The sequence below is a fragment of the Pan troglodytes genome, chromosome 23 (assembly GCF_028858775.2).
Source record: "Pan troglodytes isolate AG18354 chromosome 23, NHGRI_mPanTro3-v2.0_pri, whole genome shotgun sequence".
NCBI classification, from domain to species: domain Eukaryota; kingdom Metazoa; phylum Chordata; class Mammalia; order Primates; family Hominidae; genus Pan; species Pan troglodytes.
Genome location: NC_086016.1, coordinates 42,760,594 through 42,781,520, shown reverse-complemented (window position 1 = coordinate 42,781,520; position 20,927 = coordinate 42,760,594). Strand labels below are relative to the sequence as shown.

Sequence of the window (20,927 nt, the reverse complement as noted above, 5' to 3'; positions counted from 1 at the left end):
CAGTGGCGTGATCTTGGCTCACTGTGACCTCTGCCTCCCAGGTTCAAGTGATTCTGCTGCCTCAGCCTCCTGAGTAGCTGGAATTACAGGCGCACACCACCACGCCTGGCTAATTTTTGTATTTTTAGTAGATATGGAGTTTCACCATGTTGGTCAGGCTGGTCTCGAACTCCTGACCTCGTGATCTGTCTGCCTTGGCCTCCCAAAGTGCTGGGATTATAGGCATGAGCCGCAACGCCCGGCCCAGTGTTTATTATTGTCCAGCCTCATCTTGGTTATATTTCAAAAATCAAACATTTTCCTACACCTGTGAATTAGTTTAAACAGTACAATGTAGTTACCATATCATGCTTCATCTGTTAAATTAAGCCCATCATGTCATAGCACCAAAAAGATTCATTTAAAAATCAAGATTTAAAAAATATATATTGATTAAGATGTACCACTAGGAAGGTATTACATGTGTATAAGTATGGGTAAAAAGGCAAGTCACTAGTTTGTGATGAAAAGTAAAATTTTCATGGTAAAATACCAGCATGTATGTACTTGTATAGTGCGTACTTCTAAATAGAGAAGGCTTATAAAAGTAAACAGATTAAGGCCAAGTGCAGTGGCTCACGCCTGTAATCCCAGCACTTTGGGAGGCCAAGGTGGGTGGATTGCTTGAGCTCCAGAGTTCAAGACCAATCTCGGCAACATAGCGAGACCCCATCTCTATAAATAAAACAAAAGTAAATGCATTAAATGGAAGGTTGACAGTTTATCATAAACCTACAAAGATGTTTGTAAAATTTTGTTTTAGTCATTTTCTTTGAACTCACATCATTATACCATCTTCATTTTTGTATGGAGCTGGTTCAATTCTAAGTCCTCTAGACTTTCCCTGCCTATCTTTGTTGTTGTTGTTGTTGTTGTTGTTGTTGTTGTTGTTGTTGTCAAAGACAGTAAAATAAGTGTTTTTCAAGTCTAAAAAAAAAGAAGAAAAGAAAACTGTCAAGAACTGCTATTCTGAAACTCTAAGTCTGTTTTATCCCTGCTTAAAAGCTTTCAGTATCTGTTCCTTGCATGCAGCTTGGCACCTTCAGTATACCAGACTCCTGCTGGTATACTTTTATAGGATAAAAGCCTGACATATCTTATCTGCTGTGATACAAATTACCTCAAGCTTGATCTTTACTGATCTTGACTGCAGACACCACAGCACGCTGAGCCCTTGTAACAGGTAGGCTACTCGCTAGGATGCCTGTGCTCTTCCACTTCTAGTAACTGAGCTTTACGCTTACCAAGAGTGAACTGTTTATTCTCAAATCTGCTTATGCCAGTTGCATCTGTTACTGTAGGGAAAGCATTATGGTATGGGTGTACTTCCATGCCAAACTGTGAGTCTTTGACTGTACCAAGCCATGTAGTAACCCCATTCCTCTACAGCAACTGTGGTCTGACAACAGTCTTACTGCTTATTTCATCTTATTAACTCCCATTCATCCCTTTATTCTCAGCTACCTCTTCTTCAGGAATCTTTCCTTGTTTCCTGTACCCACCACCCCTAGGTTTTATTCTGGGTTAGGTGCCCTTTCTATGTGCTCCAACATGGCATCTACCTCTGTCTTAGTGTTTATTGTCTAACAATAAGTCTGCATATTCTTCTTCATCTTTTGCTAGACAGTAAGCTCCTTAAAGGCAGAGATTACATTTTTGTTATTTCCATATCCCCAGTGTCTTAGCACACTGCCTAGTACATAGAAGGTACTTATTAAACGTTGAGTGAATGAATTAAATTTAAAATACTGCTCCTCCTGGAGTCTTCTCCATTTTACTAAATGGCAGCTCTGGTCTTCCAGTTGCTCCACCAAAAATCTTGAATATATCTTCCTTCTCTCTGACCCCACCTCCAATCCATGAGCAAAGCTTTCTTCTTATGATACCCAGAATTCAACTACAATCGGCCCTTATCCGTGGGTTCCACATCTGTGGATTCGGCCAACTGTGGATTGAAAGTATTTGGGGAAAAAGAAGAGGGTAGTTGCATCTATACTGAACATGTAGACTTTTTTTTCTTGTCATTATTCCCTAAACAATACAGTATAACAACTATCTACATAGCCTTTACATTGTATTATAAGTAATCTAGAGATTAAAGTGTATGGGAGGATGTATGTAGGTTACATGCAAATACTTGTGTCATTTTATATCAGGGACTGGAGCATCTGGGGATCTTGATATCCAAGGGGGTCCTGGATCCACTTCCCCTAAGATACTGCGAAGTAACCGTACTTTCCTCTCCACCAGCACCTCAGTCCCAACCACCATCATCAAATCTTTCTGGAATTATCTCCAGAGCCTCCTACTTTTTTTTTTTTTTTTTTTTTTTTTGGCCACAGGGTCTCACTTTGTCACCCAGGCTGGAGTGCAGTGGCACGATCTTGGCTCACTGCAACCTCTGCCACCCGGGTTCAAGCGATTCTCCTGCCTCAGCCTCTCTAGTAGCTGGGATTACAAGCACACACCACCATGCCCAGCTAATTTTTTGTATTTTTGTGGGACGGAGTTTCACCACATTGGCCAGGCTGGTCTCAAACTCCTGACCTCAAGTGAGCTGCCTGCCTTGGCCTCCCAAAGTGCTGGGATTACAGGCGTGAGCCACTGTGCCCAGCCAGAACCTCCTAACTGATCTGTCACTTTCTCCTTAGTCTCCTTCAGTCTGTACTCAGCACAGCAGCCAGTGTGATCATGTTAAAACATGAATGAGGGCTGGGTACAGTGGCTCATGTCAATAATCCCAGCAGTTTGGGAGGCTAAGGTGAGAGAATCGCTTGAGGCCAGGAGTTTAAGACAGCCTGGGCACCATAGCAAGACCTCATTTCTACAAAAAAAAAAAAAAAAAAATTAGCAGGGCATGGTGGCATGCACTTGTAGACCTAGCTATTCAGGAGTTGTTCAGAGTGAGACCCTGTCTCTTAGAAAAAAATTTTAAGAAGTGAATGAGATCATGTCATTTCTCTGTTCAGAGCCTTCCAGTTGCTTCCCATCTCACTCAGGGGAAAAGCCAAAGTCCTTACCTTGTCCTGCAAAGCCTGTTTAACCCGGCCGTCCTATTCTCTTTACTTACACTGCTGCAGCCACCCTGACTTCTTTTCTCCAGCCTAAACACTCCTGGCATGTGTCTGCCTGTGTACCTGCTATGACCTCTGCCTGGTAACCATGTGGATAACTCCTTTGCCTCCTTTTAGGTTTTTCCCTAAATGGCCACTGTTAAATGATAAACTTTAGACAAATTATGTTTAACAGAGCTTTTTTTTTGTTTTTTTGAGAAGGAGTCTCACTCTGTCGCCCAGGCTGGAGTGCAGTGGCGCGATCTCCGCTCACTGCAACCTCCGCCTCCCAGGTTCAAGAGATTTTCCTGTCTCAGCCTCCCAAGTAGCTGGGACTACAGGCGCAAGCCATCATGCCCAGCTAATTTTTGTATTTTTAGTAGAGACGGGGTTTCACTCTGTTGGCCAGGCTGATCTCGAACTCCTGACCTAAGGTGATCCACCTGCGTCAGCCTCCTAAAGTGTTGGGATTACAGGCGTGAGCCACCATGCCTGGCCTAACAGAGTTTGATCAAGCAAAGAACAATTCGCAAATTGGGCAGCCCTCAGAACCAGAAGGTCAGAGTGACTCTGGAGCTGTCACATGGTAGAATATTTATGGACAGAAAAAGGAAAGTGACATATAGAAGTCAGAAGTGAGGTACAGAAACAGCCAGATTAGTTACCACTTGTTTACCTTATTTGAACAGTTGGCTGCCTGTGATTGGCTGAAACTCTATGATTGGCACAAGATCCAGATAGGTTATAGTTCACTATATACTGAGAAACCTTCAAGGTTATTTTTTTTCCTTTCCTTTTTTGTTGTTGTTGTTGTTGTTGTTGTTGTTGAGACAGGGTCTTGCTCTGTCATCCGGGCACTGGAGTACAGTGGTGCAGTCATAGTTCACTGCAGCCTCCAACTCCTGGGCTCAAGAGATCCCCCTGCCTCGGCCTCCCAAGTAGCTAGGACTACAGGGATGCCACCACACCCAGCTAATTTTTTTTTATTTTTTGTACAGATGGGGGTCTTTCTGTGTTGCCCAGGCTGGTTTCAAACCCCTGGCCTCAAGCGATTCTTCTGCCTCGACCTTCCAAAGTGCTAGGATTACAGGTATTAGCCACTGCTCCCAGCTGAATATTTTAAAAAATAAAAAGAATATTTATTTTTATTGATATTAAATCTACCTTCTTAAAGCAACTAGAAACAAAGATGAAACTTAGTACATATGTTTTCTCCCCCTGCAAACGTATGAGTTAGCAATTCCAAAATGACTTTTTGTATACTTTAGGATAAGTAAATATATTGTGATCCTGGCTTAGTTCTCTTGGACAATAAAGAAAAAGTATATACCCTTTCCCACAAGCCATTTATTCATCATGGTTTGTTCATCAAATATATATTGGGTGTCTAGTATGTGCTAAATCCAGTTCTAGATGCTAAGGATATGGCAGTAAATAAAAAATGAAAATCTCTGTCCTCATGAAGCTTACAATCTAATATTGTAAGATAGATAATAAACAAGGAAAATACATAGTATGTTAGAGGATAAGGTTACAGACAAAATTTAAGCAGAGAAGGGATAGAGAGTACTGAGGATTAGAAAGAGGTACCACTGGCCGGGCGCGGTGGCTCATGCCTGTAATCCCAACACTTTGAGAGGCCGAGGCGGGTGGATTACCGAGGTCAGGAGTTTGAGACCAACCTGGCCAACATGGCGAAACCCCCTGTCTACTAAAAATACAAAAATTATCTGGGTGTGGTAGCGGGCACCTGTCATCCCAGCTACTTGGGAGGCTGAGGTAGGAGAATCACTTGAACCCAGGAGGCGGAGGTTGCAGTGAGCGGAGATCGAGCCACTGCACTCCAGCCTGGGAGACAGAGCGAGACTCCATCTCCAAAAAAGAAAAAAAGAGGTACCATTTTAGATAGTATGGTGTTAATTCAAATTAAAGCTGTCTCTACATATTTTAACTTCAGTGCTGGGAATGGTAAAAAATTAAAAATAAATTAGCCAGCATGTGCCTATAATCCCAGCTACTTGGGAGGCTAAGGAGGGAGGATCACTTGAGCCCAGGAGTAGGAGGCTGCAGCAAGACCATGTCTCAAAAAAACAAAACAAAATAAAATAAATAATTGTAACAGCTAATGGAATAAAACAGGTGTGAAAGTGAATTCCTGTGTTTTGAAATTGTAAAGAATAAAAGGAATAATCACTTGGTGATTGGATTAGGTTAGTGGTTCTCCACTGAGGCTGATTTTGACCCACAGGGTCAAATGTGGCATCTAGTGGGTAGAGGCCAGGGAGACTGCTAATCATCCTACACAAGAGCCCACATACACACACAACAAATAATTTTCCACCCCAAAATATTAGTACTGTCACAGTTGGGAGACTCTGGGTTAAAGAATTTTACAATCCTTTGTAATTGTGAGATTCTCTGATTGTAGGTCTTCTCTTTTTCTGAAGGTTGAGAGTTCCTTGAAAATTACTTTTGTGAGTTTTAAACTTCTCTTCATAACAAGTTTTTATATCTTAATATGTACATATTTTTATAATAATTATAACAGCTTTCTTCCTGCTGTGAGTATTATAATCACTGTAGAAATGAGTTGTATCATCTCTAAGGAGAACTAGGAACAGCGTTGTTGCTCTTCAAATTCTTCTTGAAACTTATAAATTTATTATTTATTGTATTTTCCCAGAAAAACAAGCCTATAAAGCTTCATATCTTGGGGAATAATGTGGGAACAGAACCTTAACAGATAAATGAAGAGACACTTATTTTTATGAAATTGGAATTTTTAGCAATAACTCTTACTGAATGCCAAAGGTATTATCATTGTTGTGATAGTTCAAAATGTATTTCCTGCCCTCTGGCCTTAAATCTGGCAAGACAGGTTTGTTCCTGTTGTGTGTGAAGTTTCATTCCTTCCTACGGAGTCAAGTGAGATTTGTTAGATTTGTGCCTTTGTTTTGCCATTTTCTTATATCCATGGTCATTGCACATATTTTCCAGAAGTGCATACCCAATTAGCCTACTTCGTTTGTGTTTTCTCTCCATAACAAAGGAGACTCACTGCTGATAAAACTATTTGTTTTCAAGATTTCAGGAGTAAATAGCTGTGTTCTAATTGTTCCTTGATTTAGTGAATAATTTTAGTGTGTTCAATTACTGTTATTCATCTCTTAATTTTGGTTTATTCTTTCTTGTAAATGATTTGTTACATAAAAGAAAGAAAGAAAATAGAATTATAGACATTAGAATTAGAAAAAAAAAACAGTCTTCTGCCCTTTGGTAGGTAAAGTATTAATTTGTATTTCTACTTTAGAGCTGAAGTAGCATCCACAGCTTGGAACTGGCGGAAGAGTTGTCGTTGTTGTTGTTGTTGTTGTTGTTGTTTTGAGATGGAGTCTCGCTCTGACACCCAGGCTGGAGTGCAGTAGTGCGATCTCGGCTCACTGCAACCTCCACCTTCCGGGTTCAAGCAATTCTCCTGCCTCAGCCTCCTGAGTAGCTGGGACTGCAGGCGCCCGCCACCATGCCCGGCTAATTTTTGTATTTTTAGTAGAAACAGGGTTTCGCCGTGTTGGCCACGCTGGTCTCTAACTCCTGACCTTGTGATCCACCCGCCTCAGCCTCCCAAAGTGCTGGGATTCCAGGCGTGAGCAACCGCACCCGGCCGGAACTGGCAGAAGAGTTACACGGGCTTATAAAAAAGCAGACAATTTTCTTTATCCTTTGGGCCTGTCAGGAGTTGGAATTGGTACTCACGAATGGTTTGTGGCATGCTTCTCTCAGTGGAATGCTGACCTTTGCTTGATGATATAGGTTGCAAGTTTTAGTAAAGCTTTGGATTCTCAAGTATTTTGAGTAGCTTCTCTCAGAACTCATAAAATTATACTGGTTAAAAAATACTCCTCCATCTATTTTGGCTTAGAGAGTGAAAAAAAGTACTTGAACTTCTCAGATAAAAAGCTTTGAAATACCAAATGTTCTTACAAGGACTTTATAATCTGTTATTTAAGTAATGTGGTACATTTTTGTACTTGAGGTTGTCCTTTAGAAGAATCCTTTTAGGCCGGGTGCGGTGGCTCACACCTGTAATCCCAGCACTTTGAGAGGCCGAGGCGGGCGGATCACAAGGTCAGGAGATCGAGACCATCCTGGCTAACACGGTGAAACCCCGTCTCTACTAAAAATACAAAAAATTAGTCGGGCGCGGTGGCGGGCGCCTGTAGTCCTGGCTACTCGGGAGGCTGAGGCAGGAGAATGCAGTGAGCCGAGATAGAACCACTGCACTCCGGCCTGGGCGAAAGAGCGAGACTCCATCTCAAAAAAAAAAAAAAAAAAGAATCCTTTTAGTCTTTCTGCTTGTGTTAATAATGGGGATATGAAAGCAGGTTTTTTTTTTTCTTTTTTCTTTTTTTAATAAGAAAAGGTCTCACTCTGTTGCCCAGCTCTGGAGTGCAGTGGCATGATCACAGCTCACTGCAGCCTCAACCTCCTGGGCTGAAGCAATCTTCCCACTTCAGCCTCTTGAGTAGCTGGAACCACAGGAGTGTGCCACCCTGCCTGGCTAATTTTTAATATTTTTATTAGAGATGGAGTCTCCCTCTTTTGCCCAGGCTGCTATTGAACCCCTAGGCTCAAGTGATCCTCCCATATCAGCCTCTCAAAGTGCTGAGATTACAGGCATGAGCCACCACACTGGGTATGAAAGCAGAATTTTAAAGAATGGTTAGATCTTAATCTTAGCTGCATTGCCTCCTAAGTGTTTTTGTATGTGCCTACCTCTTAAATGAAGAAAATTTTTATTTCTGAAGAATTTATTTAACAGGCAACATATTTCACTTGTTTAGAAAGATGGGTGCACTATACCTTTCTACGGTATCTGTGGAAGCTTGTGATCTCTGGTCCTGAGCTCGCCTGTCCTCCTTTTCTCTTAAAACAAATGCAGTAGACTGCTCAATAGCACTTTCTAGTCTGATTTTTCTGGCTGTTGGTTTTTCTCTGTTAAGTGAAGTGTGCATTGCATTGAATAGGAATACATTCTAAAATCTAGGCAAACAGGAATGTGTTAATATCCCTCTATACTGGCCTCTGGGGCATGGGTGCTTTTGAAAAAATGAGACTAGCAAGAATCTGTAACTAAGGGTTTTTTAGATTATAGGCAATGCCTCCAGTGACAATGTATGAGCCTTTTAAGTTATAACTAAAGATGACTCCTTAATGTTATGTGAATCTATAAAAATATAACAAATACGACTGATAAAATTATTAGGTGATGTCTTTTATTTTGAGAAATGTGCTCTCATAATGCTCCTTAGAGATAGGCAGCAAAATATCTTTAACAACTGTATGCAACCAATGAAAAAATTGAATTTGAATCTCTTGGCTGTTTTGTTTGTCAAGTTTATCCTTGGTTAGACTGTATTTCCTATATATAATATTTTGAGATACCTTAAATCAAAACTTTATTTCTTCAATTATCTTTAAATGGATTTTAGTAAAAGACTTCTCTTCCTTAGGATTTTTTCTCTTGGTTCTTCAGATCTTGACTAGAGCCAGACAGTTGGATGTGTGCTTTTTTACTGAGTTTGTTCATTGCTTCATTTTTTCCACTATTTATTTAACAAATGTTTATAAAGTATATACCATGTGTCAGGCACATTGTTACAATTCTATCTGGTATTTTTTTTTAATCATTTCAGGACTGGTGAGGAATATTTTAATATCTCAAGATGGTGTTAAATTGGGATCATATGTTTTCAGAAAAGAAGCACCTGGCTCATTGTATTGTTCTACTCTGAGGCAACCTTGGGGGGCCAAGATCCCCATCCTTAAGCTTGTAAGGATCATGATGCTTGTGAAGCTGTTTCAGGTGTTCTGTGACACTTACCTGATGCTTGCTGCCTGCCTATCCTAATGCTCTCAGCAAGGAGGAACTCTTCAGCGAGCTTCTAGTCTCTGTTAAGGCACTTTTAAATGTCACCACCTTTCCCCCTCCTGTCACTCATTGTACCATATCCATACTCACTTCAAACCGTGTGAGCTACTTAAGTAAGAGTTGTAAATTGTGTGTTTTATCTGATATTGTCATGGACCTAGCATGTTAGCTGTAAGCCACTCTCATCTCTAAAGCTGTTACGTTAAAATTATATTTAAAGCTATATCAAAATTGCTACTTTGAATGGTATATAAATTGACAAATAGATTGCCTATTGTACAAATGAGGGAACTTATTGCTCTTCATCTGGAGAGCTGCTGCCGCCAGCCATTTTGCTATCAGCAAAGCTTCCAAATCGCTTCTAACAGTAGTGGCTTGTGTTGTACCCTGGCACAAAGAGACACCTTACCTTAGGTCTCCTAAGAGGTCAGTGACAGAGATATAAATGGAATATTGGTATGTAGCTTTAAAGCAGCAAAGCTTAAAAGCTGACATTTTGCCTTCCCTTTTTCTCTCCATCTTTCTTGTTAAAGGAGTGGTTAATGTGTTGCTAACAACTCCACTCTGGGTGGTAAACACCAGACTGAAGCTGCAAGGGGCAAAATTTAGGAATGAAGACATTGTACCAACAAACTACAAAGGTATCATTGGTAAGTATCTCTTTGCTGAATTCCTATTTAAGGGTTTTCTTCCTTCTTTGTATCTGGAATATGTTGCCACATAAAGCTACATAACATATCCTTTGCCCACTTTTTGATGGGTTTGTTTGATTTTTTTTCTTGTAAATTTGTTTAAGTTCTTTGTTGATTCTGGATATTAGCCCTTTGTCAGATGGGTAGATTGTAAAAATTTTCTCCCATTCTGTACGTTGCCTGTTCACTCTGACGGTAGTTTCTTTTGCTGTGCAGAAGCTCTTTAGTTTAATTAGATCCCATTTGTCTATTTTGGCTTTTGTTGCCATTGCTTTTACCTAATGTAAATGATGAGTTAATGGGTGCAGCAAACCGACATGGCACATGTATACATATGTAACAAACCTGCACGTTGTGCACATGTCCCCTAGAACTTAAAGTATAATTTAAAAAAAATAAAAGCTGCATAACAGACAACCTCAAATCTCGGCATCCATCAGTAGCATTTCTTTTTAACACGTTTGTGGATTGACGTGGATTTGGCTCATCTAGGCTGACCGTAGCCTGACAGTCTCAGTTCACATGGCTCTCCTCTTTCTGGGACCAGCATGAGCATATTCTTCTCATTGTGATGGCAAAAGGTCAAGAGGACACACCCAATGGTATAAACACCTTTCAACCCTGTTGGCACCTTGTCAGCTGACATCCCAGTGGCCAAAGCACATCACATAGCCAAGCCCAAGACAAGGGGTAGAGAAGTATGCTGCTCCCAAGGAGTATCAATGGGAGGGAATGAATATTTTTGAAGAATGATCTATACTTTTTTATTCTAGTGTTGTCTTTGGATAGACACCAGATTGGTATCTGATATCTTTGAGCTTCTGCCTTTCAATAGTACCGCATTGCCAGGTTCTCCTTTCCCATATATCAATCTTTGTAGTGAAATAGTGGTTTTTAAAAGTCAAATCCTGTATAATAAATTCTAGGAAACGATCTTATCTTTTCTTGTGCTGGACTTTTTTGTGAAATATGTGGGCTCAGTTCACAGTTCTGTGTAATCCAGAATTCCCAGTGATGGTGATAATGACTTAGGAGGATTCGATCATCAGGAACAGTTGCCTGTGATTGAAGTTGGTCTCTCAATAACTTGGTGACTGTCAATGTCTGATTATCAAAAAGTAATTAACTGATAAACTTGCCCCCAAACTATCATTGCAAGAAAGAAATCTTTTTTTTTTTTTGAAATGGAGTCTTGCTCTGTCACCCAGGCTGGAGTGCAGTGGCACAATCTTGGCTCACTGCAACCTCTGCCTCCTGGGTTCAAGCAATTCTCCTGCCTCAGCCCCCCAAGTAGCTGAGATTACAGGTATGCACCGCCACACCTAGCTAATTTTTGTATTTTTAGTAGAGACAGGGTTTCACCATGCTGGCTGGGCTGGTCTCAAACTCCTGACCTCGTGATCCACCCGCCTCGGCCTCCCAAAGTGCTGGGACTACAGGCAAGAGCCATTGCAACCGGCTGCAAGAAGGAAATCTTTATAGAACCAGTATGGTTTGTGTTCTGGGTACATTTCAACAGAATTCATGTTGTCTTCTCTAGTTGGGGGATTGTGATCATGCTTTTCAAAAGTCCCTGATTTCTTGCTTAGATGCTTTTCATCAGATCATTCGCGATGAAGGAATCTCGGCTTTATGGAATGGCACATTTCCCTCATTGCTGTTGGTCTTCAATCCTGCCATCCAGTTCATGTTTTATGAAGGTTTAAAACGGCAGCTTTTAAAGAAACGGATGAAGGTAATCCCTGATTTTGAAAGCAGTAAAATAATTCTGTCTGACACCTTCTTGTTGACTTGATTGATATGGTTTGTTCTTCCTTTGCTTTCCAGCTTTCTTCCTTGGATGTGTTCATCATTGGTGCAGTAGCCAAAGCGATTGCCACCACGGTGACCTATCCCCTGCAGACGGTACAGTCAATTCTGAGGGTGAGTGCTGGAGTTCTCTTCGCATTTAGTCAAACAGCATTCGAATACATGTGGTCTCTTGATTTAAAACAATGTTAATAAAGCAATAAAGCACTTAGTTGGTATACCAGAATATTCCCTATCTGTTTTTTTCTTTTCTTTTCTTTTTTTGAGACAGGATCTCCCTCTGTCACCCAGGTTGGAGTACCATGGTGCACCATGGGTCTCTATACCCTCGACCTCCTAGGTTCAAGCAGTCCTCCTGCCTCAGCTGCCCAAGTAGCTGAGACTACATACACCACCTTGTCCAGCTAATTTAAAATTTTTTTGTGTGAAGATGGGGTCTCACCATGTTTTCCAGGCTTGTCTCAAAGTCCTGGACTCAAGCGGTCCTCCCACCTTGGCCTTCCAAAGTGCTGGGATTATAGGCATGAATCATTGTGCCTGGCCCCCATTTTTTCATTTGTTTGATATTCTGCTTAACTAGGCTGGCTGTCATTGGTTTAGAATGAAGTTTGCATTTGTAATTTCTTAGGTAACATAATGTCTCAGAAAACACAGATGTGGAGACAAGTTCCTTAAAGACCTCAGGAAAGCATAAGTTTGATTCCTTCTCATTCAAGTTGATTGGTTTGGTGCCCCAGCAGGGATTATCCTTTACAAAGTCAGAGGTTAATTCCTTTAGTTCACTCAGGAGAAATGAATGATTTAGCTTTTCTGAAGCACTCTCAAACTTCTGTTTTTTATTTCATTCAGTTATTTATCCATTCAAATATTTACTAAGCATCCACACTGTGGGAGGACCTGGGCATGCAGTGGTAAATAAAAGTCATAATCCCTGCCCTTATGGAGCTAGTGGAAGAGAGAATGAACAGGTAAACAAGCAAAATAAATAGGTAATTACAAATTGAAAAAAGAACTATAAAGGAAATTATTTACTGGAGAGGGGCATGGTGGGGCTCTTCTTAGATAGCATGATTGGAGGTGGGCTTCTTTGAGAAGGAATATTTAAATCAAGATGCAAAGGAGGGTAAGGCCCTAGCGCGGCAGAGTGGAGGAAAGTGCATTCCAGGCAGGGGGAGCATGATGTGTGTGTTAGTCCATTCTCATGCTGCTCTAAAGGACTGCCTGAGACTGGGTAATTTATAAAGGAAAGAGGTTTAATTGACTCACATTTCAGCATGGCTGGGGGGCCTCAGGAAACTTACAATCGTGGTGGAAGGGGAAGCAAACATGTCCTTCTTCACATGGCGGCAGCAAGGACAAGTGCAGGGGGAACTCCTCCTATAAAACCATCAGATCTCATGAGACTTATTCACTACCACAAGAAGAGTATAGGGGAAACCACCCCCATGATTCAGTTATCTCCACCTGGCCCTGCCCTTGACTTGTGGGGATTATTACAATTCAAGGTGAGATTTGGATGGGGACACAGCCAAACCATATCAATGTACTAAGAATTTGGTGCATCCTAGGGACTGAAAGAAGGCCTCTATGGCAGTAGAGTGGCTCAGGGTGAGATTGCAAGAGCAGCAGGGAAACTGTAGGTGAGGAATGTAGATTTTTATCCTCAGCACTTTAAGCTGAGAATATGTGATGGGAAGGGCTTTAAGCTGGGGAATATGTGCTGTGATTTACAATTGAAGAAGACTGTTGTGGCTATTATGTGGTGAATTGGTCAGAAAGCTAAGAGAGAAAGCCAGGGGCAATCTAGTAGGAGGCCATTTCAGTAATACAGGCAAGAGAGGATGGTGGCCTGGACCACGGTGGTGGCACTGGAGAGGAGAGGGGTAGGATGAGGACAGATTCAAGATCTGTTTTGGAGAAAAATTTCAAAAGGCTTGTTGCTAGATAAAATAGGGGTGGTAGTGAGAATATTCCAGTTCAGAAAAATTAGTACCTTCTGTTAAAAGCATTTTTACTAATATATTATTTTAAAATTGGTACTTAACATAAGGGAATTCAGTAGCATCCTTATAAATGTATTTTAACACTTTTATAATGTAAACACATAATGTGAAGAGCTTAGACTGCAGATGTTCTAAATGATTCATTTCTCAGAATTTCTTAAAGAAGTGGAAGTTATTACCATCAATATCTAAATCATCATCCTGGGCATATTTTTTCCTTTTGAGGTAGAATTTTCCCTATACCTCTCTATAAAATGAAAATTATTATGCTTGCTTCATTGAAAAATTTTTCTTAGGCCGGACATGGTGGCTCATGCCTGTAATCCCAGAACTTCGGGAGGCCGAGGTGGGTGGATCATTTGAGGTCAGGAATTCGAGACCAGCCTGGCCAACATGGTGAAACCACATCTCTGCTAAAAATACAAAAATTAGCCGGGCGTGGTGGTACATGTCTATAATCCCAACTACTCGGGAGGCTGAGGCAGGAGAATCACTTGAACCTGGGAGGTGGAGGTTACAGTGAGCCAAAATTGTGCCATTGCACTCCAGCCTGGGTGACAGAGTGAGAAGATGTCTCAAAAAAAAAAAAAAAAAAGGAAAAATTTTTCTTATTTTCACTTATTTGATTGAAATATTTCACTCAGTTGAAAAATACAGGATTAATGAAATCTATGGTACTAATTGGATAAATTTATTAATGTATGCTATAAGATACTACTCCAACATAATATCCTCCCCAGGTAAAAATGACGATTTTAAAAAGCAGCAACAGTACTTTTGTTTTTTTTCCCTCTTTCCTCAGTTTGGGCGTCATAGACTAAACCCAGAAAACAGAACATTGGGAAGTCTTCGGAATATTCTCTATCTTCTTCACCAACGAGTAAGGTGAGCTTTGTAGATGCCTCACATTCCGTGCTCTCCTTCAGCAGCCATCTCTGCCAGGGAGGGGTTGCATTTCCCTCTCTCACACTACTGCCTTGGTGGTGGCAACCTCCAAAACCTTTCCCTTGCTTGCTGTGCTTAGACATTTCCCATTTTAGGAGCCTAGTACAGTATGACAGCATTTTGGGAAATTATGGAAAAGTTCAGGTTCTTATTCTTTGTTAGTTACAAATATTCAGAACTCCTTCAGAAAGAGAACCCTTCTATACTTCAGTCACCCTGAGTGTGCTTTCATCAGTGGCATATCCTATGATGCCTCTTAGCAATATAACATCTGCCTATAGAATAGGAGTACTGGAGAAGGGAGGGGGCAGTGGAAAAAGTGATAATAGTGATGATGATGATGATAATGATGATGGTGGTGGTGGTAAGAGTAGCTAACATTTTCAGTGGTTTGCCATGTGGCAGACACTGAGCTAGAGGCTACACATAGGTAATCTCAATCCTTTTTTTTTTTTTTTTTTTTTTTTTTTTTGGAGACAGAGTCTCGCTCTGTTGCCCGGGCTGGAGTGCAGTGGCGCTATCTTCGCTCACGGCAAGCTCCGCCTCCTGGGTTCACACCATTCTCCTGCCTCAGCCTCCCAAGTAGCTGGGACTACAGGCGCCTGCCACCACGCCTGGCTAATTTTTTGTATTTTTTAGTAGAGATGGGGTTTCACTGTGTTTGCCAGGATGGTCTTGATCTCCTGACCTCGTGATCTGCCCTTCTCAGCCTCCCAAAGTGCTGGGATTACAGGTGTGAGCCACCGCGCCCAGCCTTGTCAATCCTAACAGTAGCTCTGTGAGTTAAGAACTATTGTCATTTCCTGTTTCATTTAAAGAAACTGACACTTAGTGAAGTCAGATAAGTCAGGGACCTCCTTTGAAGCAAAAGCTCTTATAACTTTATTACTGTTCCTAGATACAAGATACTTTGAAAATAAATTTATTATTAAAATAAAATATGCAGCCAGGCAAAGTGGCTCATGCCTGTAATCCCAACACTTTGGAAGGCTGAGACAGGAGGATAGCTTGAGGCCAGGAGTTCAAGACCAGCCTGGGCAAAGTAGTGAGACCCTGTCTCTACAAAAAATATTTACAAAATTAGCCAAGCATGTGGCACAAACCTGTAATCACAGCTACACACGAGGCTGAGGCAGGAGATTCACTTGAGCCCGGCAGATTGAGGCTGTACTGAGCTATGATGGCACCACTGTACTCCAGCCTGGGCTAAAGAGGCAAGACCTTGTATAAAAAAAATTAAAAAAAAAAAGAACATTCAAGGGACTAAAAGACAAAATTAGGCTGGGCGTGGTGGCTCACACCTATAATCCCAGCACTTTGGGAGGCCAAGGCAGGCAGATCGCTTTAGCTCAGGAGTTTGATACTGGCCTGGGCAACATAGTGAGACCCCGTCTCTACACAAATAAAAAATTAGCTAGGCATGCTGGTGCCTGCCTGTAGTCCCAGCTACCCAGGAGGCTGAGGTGGAAGGATTGCTTGAACCCAGGAGGTCGAGGCTGCAGTGAGCTGTGATTGTGCCACTGCACTCTAGCCTGAGCAACAGAGTGAGACCTTCTATCAAAAAATAAAATAAAAGACAAAGAATATGTATAAAGTAAAAAATAAATACTCACTATATCAAGTATTGGGAGGGATGTTGGAGCAACCAGAACTTACTTTCTTATGCTGCTGGTGGGAATATAGAATGGTACAGCTGCTTTGGAAGGCAATTTGGCATTTTCTTTAAAAATTTTTATATACCACACCTATTATAGGACCCAGCCATCCACTTCAGGGTATTTACCCAAGAGAAATGAAGGCATATGTCTACACAAAAGCTTGTATACAAATGTTAATAATGGCTTTGTTTTTTTTTTTCAATTTTTTAATTTTTGATTTTTGTGGGTACATAGTAGGTATATATTTTTGAGGTATGTGAGATGTTTTGATACAGGCATGCAAGGCATAATAATCACATCATGGAAAATGGGGTATCTATCCTCTCAAACATTTATTCTTTTTGTTACAAACAGTCCTATTATACTCTTTTAATTATTTTTAAATGTACAATTAAATTATTATTGACTATAGTCACCTGTTGTGCTAGCAAATACTAGGTCTTATTCAAACTATCTATTTTTGTACCTATTAACCATCCCCACCTTCCCCCCGCCACTACTCTTCCCAGTAGTCTCTGGTAACCATCCTTCTACCTTTATCTCCATGAGTTCAATTGTTTTGATTTTTAGGTCCCTCAAATAAGTGAGAACATGCGATATTTGTCTTTCTGTGCCTGGTTTGTTTCACTTAGCAGAATGACCTCCAGTTCCATCCATGTTGTTACAAACAACAAACTCTCATTCTTTCTGATGGCTGAATAGTACTGCATTTTGTATAAGTACCACATTTTCTTTATCCATTTATCTGTTGATGGACACGTAGCTTGCTTCCAAATTTAAGACATTATTTGTAAGAACCAAAAACTAGGGCCGGGCACGGTGGCTCACACCTGTAATCCCAGCACTTTGGGAGGCTGAGGCGGGCAGATCACGAGGTCAGGGGATCGAGACCATCCTGGCTAACATGGTGAAACCCCATCTCCACTAAAAATACAAAAAAAAATTAGCCTGGTGTGGTGGCGGGTGCCTCTAGTCCCAGCTGCTAGGGAGGCTGAGGCAGGAGAATGGCATGAACTCGGGAGGCGGAGCTTGCAGTGAGCCGAGATCGCGCCACTGCACTCCAGCCTGGGCGACAGAGCGAGACTCCGTCTCAAAAAAAGGAAAGTACTTTGACAACAGAAGTCTGTGTTGAAATCTAAAACCTCCATTGCTTGTTCTTATCAAAGTAGCTATCTAGGTAGCATGTTCTCTGATGCAGGAGCTGACTTCTGTTTTTTCAAACCTCTTTCCCTTTAGACGTTTTGGAATAATGGGACTCTACAAAGGCCTTGAAGCCAAACTGCTGCAGACAGTCCTCACTGCTGCTCTCATGTTCCTTGTTTATGAGAAACTGACAGCTGCCACCTTCACAGTTATGGGGCTGAAGCGTGCGCACAAACACTGAGACGCCTTCCCATGAAAAATTCCGAAGATGCACAAGAGGGAGGTTTCCTCCTAAGTGAAGAGAAGTGATTCTCCCTTGACTCTGGCTCCTGCCACCACAAATGTTACCCTCATTGGCTTGAAAAGCATCCAAGGGTGCACAGGGAGTATGGCCAACTGGACCTGTTGTCACCTTAATTGTCATGCTGGCTGGTTGGATTTTGGGGTGGCAGTTGGACTAATGTGAAAAAAACATTGCTGAAAACCTAAAAATGAAAGTTTGTGAGTGTTTATTGGTTTTCTTAAGAGAAATGGACTATTTTGCTCTCATGTGTAATGTTTTCTATTTAAATCTTTCTTAAATATACCAGCTGTTCTCTTTCCCTGAACTCTCCCCCAGGTTCTAGGACAAATTTAATAACATGTAATTCTCCTCAAATACTTTTGTATGTCTCAGTGTTGGTGTTTTCCTCCCTAAAACTAACATTAGGGCTGTGCCACGGGCATGACTTGATTTTTGTTGGGCTTTTTTTTCCCTGCTTAAGGAGAGGTGTCTTTTTTGGATATGAGCTATTTATTTTGTGAAATGAAAATTGTTCATCCCAAATGATTCTCTTATAAACTATTTGTAAATGTCACTTATTCATTAGTGTTTGACATAATTTTTAGAATATTTATTTTGAATCAATCCTTTCATTATGAAAGACTTGAAGTTTTGTGTCCATCCTTACAAGCCCTGGTCAGTCAAGTCCCAATAAATGGTCAGCACAAAAAAGATATTCTTGAAAATTGCTCTTTATTAAGGTATTACGTTGAGTTTGCAACCAGATGGGAAAAATCACAAAAATGAGAAGGGGAGCAGATATCTTGTTGAGGTCTGGATATTATCTCCCTTTATAAACTTGGTGTAGGCTGTATATTTTGAAAATAAACATCTGGTTGAGGTTATTTCATTTGGAAACCTTCCTTAGAGTCCTATTGCTCAGTGTGGTCCATCAGACGGTAGTACTGCCACAAGCTGAGAGCTTGCTGGGCACGCAACCCAGAGTTTCTGAATCCTGTTCCGTATTTTAACATTCCTAGGTGATTCACAGCCACATTAAAGTTCAGGAGACCATAGGACCCCTGACCCATGAGAAGAAGTGATTGGTTTCGATTATAGACATCAAGATAAAGATTTTTCTCAAAGGAAAGAGATTAATGTATTAAAACAACCTCTGAAAAATCTAGGAGTCGTATGTCATCTTTTGCTTTCACCTCACAGCACGTTGTTAAGGTGGTAAGGCTTTTATTATGCGGCCAGGAGTGGATTTAGATATCTCGACCCACTCAGGAAGCAAATTCACTTGACATTAGCAGAGTGGTTCTTTGGATTTCTCTGACTTCCTTTTTGTCCCTATGACAAAATGGCGGGTTTTTCATTTGTAAGTCCATGATTTAGTCAGAGAGAGTAATAACGAAATACTTCATTATTAAGGATTTAGTTCAATTTTGAGAGTGGAAGTTTCCTTCTCTTATTTCCTCTCTTTAGTCCCTGTGGTAATTTCAAAGTATATGATTGTTAAAGATCATTGCATTGTTCTAGCAAACAAAAATTAGCAGGAGCTAATAATCTGGGAAGAAGACTGAACATTCATCCCCTATTTAAGTCAGAGAATTGAAGACAGAATTGTTTTTTCTATTTTTTAATTTTACTTTAAGGTTTTTGTGTGCCTGTGGCAGACCTTGACTGGGAAGTACAAAATTATTTTGATTTCTGTGTAGGAGAAGAATGATCATAAAGGTGTCATGTGTATTTTCATTATTGTTTTAATTATGCCGTTCCCTTTGGAACTTGAATTTTGAGCTCAGAATATTGTGAGTTGGTCTGTTAGGATAACTTCCAGTTCGAATTATATAGCTGTATTAGGTATTTATGATGTGAGAATGTATTTGATGCTTCTCTTTTTCTGATTTTATGAGGAAACAATTTAACATTGAGGGTTATGTTCCTTATGGAAATTTACAAACTCACTAGTTGAAACTAGTTAGTAACCCACCTAGTTTTATAACCATTGGTTAATAATAAGTTGTTTGAGGAAACTAAAGAGCTGAAGTCTGTACTAGGGAAATGGGAATTTTTTATTTTTGATACTTTGTGCAATTTCTCTAGAATATGAGGATTAAGAACCTTAGGGATTGTATTAGTGTCACAGCAGTAGAAAACGTAATTTCTGTAAGTATTTAATATGTGTTTTGAAGTGGGCACTGTAATATTTCTACCCTTGTCTATTGTACAGTTAAGTATGAAATGCAGAAATAGATCTAGCATAAGAACATATTCAATGGGAGTTAGAAATCTTGGGTTTTATTCCCAGCTCTGTTGCTGACTAGCATTTTACGCCATCTCTTTGTAATTTGCTGTTTGATAAGTGGAGATAATACTACCCACTTCAGAGGATGTTTGAGAGCTAATGATGTCAGCCAAATCCCTTTATGACTGTGGAATAGGGAAGATCTGAGTGAAACTTTAGACAGTACCTAGATTTATATAGCAATTTCCCTTTTGAAAGCTTATATACTTTCTCATTTTATAATCCTAATATTTCTGTGAAATAGGTAAGGACAAGTAACAATATCCCCATTTAATTAACAAGGAAATTGAGAGAAAACTCTCAAACGACTTGCCTCTTTGGAAGCAGGACTAGAGTTTTAGTTTCCTGCAATCTACTGTAATGATTAAGAGAATGGGTTCTGGAATTAGACCTAGGTGCAAACTTGCCCTACTCCTTACCAGCTGTGGTAACAAAGCAATTACTGAACTTTTATGAAACTTGATTTCCTCAATTATGAAATGGAGATTTTTTTTTTGAGATGGAGTTTCGCCCTTGTTGCCCAGGCTAGAGTGCAATGGCACAATCTCGGCTCACCGCAACCTCCGCCTCCCGGGTTCAAGCAATTCTCCTGCCTCAGTCTCCCGAGTAGCTGGGATTACAGGATGCGCCACCATGCCCAGCTAATTTTGTATTTTTAGTAGAGACAGGGTTTCCCTATGTTGGTCAAGCTGGTCTCAAACTCCCAACCTCAGGTGATCCGCCCACCTTGGCCTCCCAAAGTGCTGGGACTACAGGCGTGAGCCACCATGCCCGGCGAAACGGAGATCTTGATAAACCTACCTCATAGGGGGATTGTGAGGATTAAATGAGATCATACACGTAAGTCGCTTAGCCCGGTACTTGCCACATGAGAAGAGCTAGATAAATGTTAGCAACAACTATTATGATATCATTGTTACTGGTTAGGGATATGGCTATTTGAATAGATTTATCTGTGATTTAGTGGAAGGCACTCTGGATTTTGAGCCAGACCCGGTCCCAGTTTTCATTCTGTCACTTCATTAGCATTTGTGGCTACAGACAGATCACTTGACCTTTTTGAGCTTCCAGGTCTTCATCTGT

General features: G+C 40.7%; 1 protein-coding gene across 4 annotated transcripts in view; it reads left to right on the top strand.

Moving 5' to 3' along the window:
• Positions 1-18,717, top strand: part of SLC25A17 (solute carrier family 25 member 17) — a 49,376-nt gene extending 30,659 nt beyond the window's left edge. For all 4 annotated transcript variants that reach the window (XM_016939250.4, XM_063807914.1, XM_063807915.1 and 1 more), the window contains 5 exons: positions 9,555-9,671; positions 11,303-11,448; positions 11,541-11,636; positions 14,328-14,410; positions 17,365-18,717. In XM_016939250.4, coding sequence (XP_016794739.1) covers positions 9,555-9,671; positions 11,303-11,448; positions 11,541-11,636; positions 14,328-14,410; positions 17,365-17,512 — 590 coding nt within the window. In that variant the 3' untranslated portion in view covers positions 17,513-18,717. The remainder of the gene's footprint in view (positions 1-9,554; positions 9,672-11,302; positions 11,449-11,540; positions 11,637-14,327; positions 14,411-17,364) is intronic.
• The last annotated feature ends 2,210 nt before the right edge of the window (positions 18,718-20,927 follow it).